Here is a 7,500-nt window from a genome sequence, read left to right as displayed (position 1 = left end):
AAGATGTATAACAGAGGCATCATGGAGTAGCTGAAGGCTAGAGAAGATCACAGTACAATTTTATAAAAAAAAATAAAGCCATTTTGATAACTTACAAAACCCAGACTCAATGAGATAATGCCCAAAATTATAACTCGCTGAGCTTTAATAAAAAATATCCAAACAGAGGGTCGCATGGCGGTGGGATGGTTTGAACATGTAAGGTAAATGGGAAAATAATGTTTAAAAAACAGAATAAGAATGTGAAGTTTGATAAAGAAAAATTAAAGGTCTAATTGGAATCATCACGCTGCAAACAATGCGAGATTTCAAATGGGGTGTGGACTGTCGCCTTGAAGAGGGAGGATTTCAAACAATAGGAATCATTCTGGTATTAAAAATTAGAGAGGAGCAGTAGTTGAATCTCATCTCTATCTAGCTATCTACACACACACACACACACACACACCCACATCCACACACACACAAACATATATATATATATGTATGCATATAAAATCTTCATGATTATATGAATAAAAAAATCTTCCGATTATATTCAGAGGATAAGCACGTATTGTACTTTAAATAGATTAAAATGTCATTTTAATTTATCAGTTTCCTCACAGTTTCCTTCCATGTTAGGATTCGAACCAACGCAAGCTAGTAAAAGCGAGGTTACCATTTAACCCACCATACTACAAAGAGAGGCGTAAATCTATTTCAGCTCATACAAACTCAAATTGGTCGAACTCGAAGCAGAACAAACTCGTTCTCACCATTGTGACAGTGTTACGATGGTTTAAGTCAATATACTATACAGCAAACAATGGTGGTCATATAGACAGTACTGACCCTAAGAACGATTTGTACTGACTCAAAGCTTGGATCAATGTACTTCCACAGGGTTGGGCGACTGCAGGTCTAAATCTGAAGTTCATTACCTATATCTTATCACTCTTACATTGTTATACATATTGCATTTCGTTCTACATATATAATATATTTTTCCACCTGAGGGTGGTGCAAGTAAGGCAGAGACTTCCAGCTTCATAGCAGTTCTTTGAGGACGAGGATGCTGGTCTCACAACTTTACCAAGAACCTACACAATCACTCACACACAAGAAATATATATTATATATATATATTATATATATATATATATATATATATATATATATATATATATATATATATATATATATATATATATATATATATATCATTTATATGTCATATTTATAAATGTACCAAGTGCGCATTAACACTTAACACAAATAAAAGATTTAATATATTTATATAATTTAATATATATATATACATATATATATATATATATATATATATATATATATATATATATATATATATATATATATATATATATATATATATATATATATATATATATATATATATATATATATATATATAATATATATATATATGAATACACACACACACATACATTACATATATATAAATATATATGTATGAATACACACACACACACACACATATATATATATACAGTATATATATATATATATATATATATATATATATATATATATATATATATATATATATATATATATATCATATATATATATATATATACACACACAAATCTGGAAGAGCGTGCACCTGATATAGCGGAACACAGACGCAGCTCTGGCATTGTATGAGAGAGTGTGGTGGCCGCGACTCGACAGGAAGCAAAGTTTGGGAGTGGCAGGTAATCTCCCGGGACGAAGGGGAGGTGGCTCCTACCGCGATTCCCCTTGACGTTAACACAGAAAAGGAAGAGACTCGAAACAATGTCAGAGGATCCTCGGCTGCGTCACCTTAAGATCAGATCATCTCGGAGAACAATGGATGTCGAGTACAGATAATGACTTTATTTATTGTAGAGGGAAGAACCGCTGGGTCTGTTGGAAAGGTGATCATCTCTGTCGCTGTTAGTGTGATGATAATTGCCGTGCCTACTGAGATTATTAGTAATTCATTATAAACAGTGATTATCTAGCAATTCAATACACACAGTGGTTTATCACCACTCTAACAGAGCAATGATTATCACCACTCCTACAGCCTGAGATTGTCAATACTTTACTATAAAGCGATTATCACCATTAATGGACAGTGATTATCACCATGCCAACAGAAACAGTGAGTAGACAGTGAGTGTCTCACTGTTTATATTGAAATCTTGCGGTCACACTTTCTTAGTGTGGCGATACTCACTCTCTACTATTTCTGTTGACATGGTGGTAATCACTGTCCATTAATCGTGATAATCACTTTTATAATAAAGTATTGACAATCTCAAGCTCTACGAGCGGTGACAATCATTGCTCTGTTAGAGTGGTGATAATCACTGTGTGTATTGAATTGTTAATAATCACTGTTTATAACGAATTACTAATAATCTCAGTCTCTGCTTCTTGGAGTGGATACAATCCCTTCCTCTGTGGTGATAATCACGATGCTTACTGAACTGATGATAATCACTGCCTGTTAAAGTGGTTATATTTATTACGTCTACTGGCGTGGAGGCAATCACTGTGTCCGTTGGAATGGTGTTAACCACTGTTTCTGTAGTGGTGGTAATCACGGTGATTATGCAAATGGTAATAATCACTGTGTATGTTGGAGCGGTGATAATTAGTGTCTCTTGTGGAGGGATAACTAATATCATCACGAAGCTTATAACAATAGCAAAAACTATCTGAGGAATCATAATGTTAATTTACTTGGCATTGCTGGTAATCGCGAAATTGGAATTGATACATGACAGCAATCGCAACGAAATTCTAGAAGATAGTGATTATGGTAAAATGATACTTATTCCGTTCATTACATTAACATTTGTCTATAAGAAAAAATAATCAGAGATGTCGAATGCCCAGAAATGCGGAGCTTATCAAGCTTAAATCTCAGTAAAGTATTCCACACTTATATCTGCCACTGGATTGCACCAAATCGCAAGCCATCACCAGCATCATAAAAAAGTAGTATATAAATTGCAAATTAACCACACTGATTTCGGTAAACCTTACAATAATTTGGAAATAAAGAGTAACCAGAAGTACAAAAAAATACACGACAAATTAATCAATTCATTACAGCATGTGAATCTGAACCAAAAGAAAACATGGTATATCCAATTATACTAGTTCATCACAACAATGTGTAATATGAGGACACTATAAATATATTCATTTTGTAAAATCTGTTTCCTGACGCAGTAAAACAATAATTCTTGATCATTGTTTTCTTTTTTTTATTTTTCTTCTCTGATAAATTCATGTTGCGGGATATGTTATTATTCATAATAACTATTCAACTGATGACCGCATATATCAGAGGGAAGCGGATAATGCAGCAGAGAAGAGGAAAGGAATCGAGAGCATCTGATGTGAATACACCATAGAGCTTACCTACTGAATTCACTCAACCCAACTCCGAATTACTGAGCATGACCTCATTTCACCTTGCAGGGGTCGCATTGCGATGCCACTACTGATGTCTTTCTTTCTTTCTTTCTTTCTTTCTTTCTTTCTTTCTTTCTATCGCTGCGGCTTGAAAAATCAAAATGCTTTCGCGTTCAGAGGCGACGACCTACTCTGCGTTTACAAGTCAGTCTTACCGTTTTTAGAAATGGGGTGTTTAACGTCGCGGCAGGATCCGGATTTGCTACATATTCCTTTCGCAAATATTCAGTATCCATAGGAGCCTGTAATGGATACGGGGAATACAAACCCCGAATATGTACTTAAAGCTATTGTTTAAATCGTTAATTTATTGCATTTCGTTGAGTTCCCTTCTTCACTGATTTTAATGCAAATGGAGCTTCAGAATTTCATAAGTTTACCTTGTGCATTTCTAATATATGAACATTTGATATATGAAAGAGGTAAAATTAAACAGTAAATGTAAAACAAAATCAAGTAAAATATATTACCTTTTTTTTTTAAAAGAAAACATATTCTCCGGCAGGTTTTATATCTAGAAAAGCCATCAGTCGTATGTACCTAAAACACCCGATAAAATTACGACTGTCAGTCTTAAGTAATATAATCCGTAACTCTCGATGCCAGGACCTCACAAACTGGATTCTTTTCCAGGACCTCACATATAACTGGATATATATTTATATATATAAATATATATATATATATATATATTATATATACACACACACACATATATATATATATATATATATATATATATACATATATATATATATATATATATATATATATATATATATATATATATATATATATATATATATATATATATATATATATATATATATATATATATATATATATATATACACACACACACATATATCTATATATATATATATATATATATATATATATATACATATATATATATATATATATATATATATATATATATATATATATATATATACATGCATACATACACACTCAAATACACCCACACAAAAACATACAACACGGAAACTCACAATCGAAAAATCTCTAGTACCGACCCTTACAAGATGTGCCTGACTTCTTTTCCAGGTTAAAAATAAATAAATAAATAAGCGAAATATAAAAAAAAAAACGACGCCTCAGGGAGAAAACGATATCCAGCACACACTGGCCCAACACTTCTCCCTGCCAAAAGTGGACCCAGAATCCTGCTCCTTACCCCTGAGAAGGTGATGAAAGTGAGGATGAGATGAATCACTGAGGTGATGCAGCCGGCCAGGATGCCCCATCTGAGGGGGAGAGGCAGCATGGAGTACGTCACGAAGACGATGAAGAGTAAGTACCACACTTGGTTCTCATTACTGGGCTTAACGTCCTGGTCTTCGTCCCGCTGGCTGATGGTGTGCAAAAGCGACTGGGAGATGCAGCCTGGAAAGAAAGAAAGAGAATAACGATAAATTTACCGTAGACGTCTTTTTCAATGGTCATCTTTTTGGAATGAAGTTCGGTGATAAATAATCTGCGGTCGGTTTTACCCAGTTTTCCCGTAACAGAAAAATTAACATCACAGAGAGAGAGAGAGAGAGAGAGAGAGAGAGAGAGAGAGAGAGAGAGAGAGAGAGAGAGACCTTACAGTTCGTTCGGGTCGCCCCAGGTCCCTCAGTGTGAGGCACCTCTGAGAGGAGAGAGAGAGAGAGAGAGAGAGAGAGAGAGAGAGAGAGAGAAAACCTGACTTACATTCATTAGCTGTTGATTCAAGCTGGAGCCAAATGTGCACGAAAGTATCATAGTATTAGCCACTTCGTATATATAAGACTTGCATTAAGCCTGTTCAGCAGAAGGTCGATTCCGCTGAAATAAGTACATCACTCACCTCCCTTTTCCACCTAATCTTACGTCACCTGTTTATACGGAGCCTTTCGTTTTAACATCTTTTGCATCTCATGAATCCTGTTTTTCCAGGGCTCTCTGCTCTTTACTCAAATAACTTTCATCAGAGTATACTACTCCATGACTAAAGTATACTACTACAAAGTATACTACTACACGACTAAACAGCCACAAAGCACTGTTCAACCTTTTCTCCTATGCTGATTTGATTTTACTACATTGCCGTCTTTCTGTATTTCCAATGACCAACGTCTTGAATACTGCTCAGGCTGTTTGCCTAAGCAGATCAGCAAATATCTCCTAATTTCCGATTGGTTACGTGACCTTGGACGTCTCTTGGCTAGCCTCTAAAACCATAAAAACCTGTCTCTTCGGGATCCGTCGGTTCGAACACTCTGAAATTTGGCAGACATGTTCAGTCAGCTGGAGTCTTCAAAAATTCCACTGCAGTTCCAAATGAGGTCATAGCTATCCAACTAAATAAAACAAATGCATGACACTTCCTAAACTTGCAATCTGTTCGAATTAAAACACTAAAAACAGGTGCAGCGTGGTTTTCGGCAATACAAAACTTATTAAGACCACCTTCGGGTCTGTCACGTGAACTCTTTACCGACTTCGAGTACTTTAGACGAAAATGGGACTCCAAAAGGCTTATGATGCAGGTATCAGAAATGAAAGCACTGACAGCCTAACACCCTGCAGAAATGGAAATCAAGTACACCATATATACGACTTCCGGCATTAATTCTACTTCCAGTGGCCATCATGGATTTTTGTGTCAAAATTTCAGTCCCTATATCTTAAAAACAATTGCCTAATCGAAGGCCGGTACCAGAGTCAAAGTGCTAAAGAACTCCGGTTCTACAGCTTTCCATCTCTCGTCACACTGAACTGACTCGAACCAAATATATTTCCATCTCCCTCCCACCCTACTCACCAACTTCGCATGAAATTTGGTACATACACTATCAGGGCCAAGGGGCTAAATGTTATATTCCGATTTTCAATCAGTATGCAAATTAAGTTGCAGCGAGTCAAACAAATTGTCGGGGAACTGGAATCGCTTTTGATGTGATCCCTTGACTCCCTCTCATAAGTCTCAGATGAAGACCGACCCAGTTTTTAAATTTAGGACTGGTGCGCTGATGGCAGAGATTTTGAGAAATGTGAAAAAAAACGAATTAGGTTTTTGGCTGATGATATCATCAAGATATTAAGGTAAGGTCCCCAAAAACGTCAAGTAAGCTAATGTTATCTTTTAAAGCACATAATTACAAGCATATACTATGCTGAAGGTCATTAAATGTTCTTGTAATAATTATATGTATCAGAATAATTCAACCATTTATTTACATTATAAAATTCTCTAAAGACAGACAAGCGTAAGAGGCAGAACGGGAGAAACGACAAATGAATGAAAAAGATGAAAGTAAACAGTCTCAAGCGACAACCACATGTACAAAAAACGTAAAATAGAAGCTTAGAGTCTCAGCACATGCGCAGGCTTGATTAAGTTAACCTCTCGCGTTTGTCTTTCTACCATTCGTCGTCCTGACGGTTCCCCATTCCTTTTATTTCCCCTCGACTGAGAGAAAATTACCCTCACTGACGTCACAGGCAGGAGGCGCTAAAGGGTAAGCCAATTACGTGTTACGACCCCATAAAATCTACTGTTGTGGCCTGGCGGGAAAGCCTGCCATTGTTTAGTTTGTCGCCCAATCTGTCAAAGACAAAAAATATCGTCGCTTCGCCCAAGTAATTATCGCAAGATTTATCGCTCCCATTGGAATGGGTTTGACGAGATTTATTGAGAAACATTACAAGATGGCGGGGATGATTCGGGTTCGTTGATTACAGGACGATGTTTAGATAACGACGACGAGGGACATTTGTACCAGCTGCTTGCTTCCACTGGAAAGGGCGCTTCCTGTTCGTGTGTGTCTGTGTTTGTGTGTGTGTGTGTGTGTGTGTATGTAGAGAGAGAGAGAGAGAGAGATGAAGCACAATCTAATACAAATATTATTCTATTACAAAAACCGTGTCTTTACCTCTAAATCAAAAGTCATGAGAAATGAGAAGCTAAGACTGACACTTCAAACACACAGGAGGCAGACATCTACATTTCAGTTTAATCCATATTCGGGGTTGCTG

General features: G+C 36.0%; 1 protein-coding gene across 1 annotated transcript in view; it reads right to left on the bottom strand.

The window, feature by feature from the left end:
* LOC136846463 (adenylate cyclase type 8-like) overlaps positions 1-7,500 on the bottom strand; it is a 275,785-nt gene that overhangs the window by 158,899 nt on the left and 109,386 nt on the right. The window contains exon 6 of the mRNA XM_067117259.1: positions 4,676-4,884. Within this exon, the coding sequence (XP_066973360.1) occupies positions 4,676-4,884 (209 nt within the window). The remainder of the gene's footprint in view (positions 1-4,675; positions 4,885-7,500) is intronic.

Source organism: Macrobrachium rosenbergii, chromosome 15 (genome assembly GCF_040412425.1).
Source record: "Macrobrachium rosenbergii isolate ZJJX-2024 chromosome 15, ASM4041242v1, whole genome shotgun sequence".
Lineage (NCBI taxonomy): Eukaryota > Metazoa > Arthropoda > Malacostraca > Decapoda > Palaemonidae > Macrobrachium > Macrobrachium rosenbergii.
This window is presented reverse-complemented; position numbering and strand designations above follow the sequence as displayed.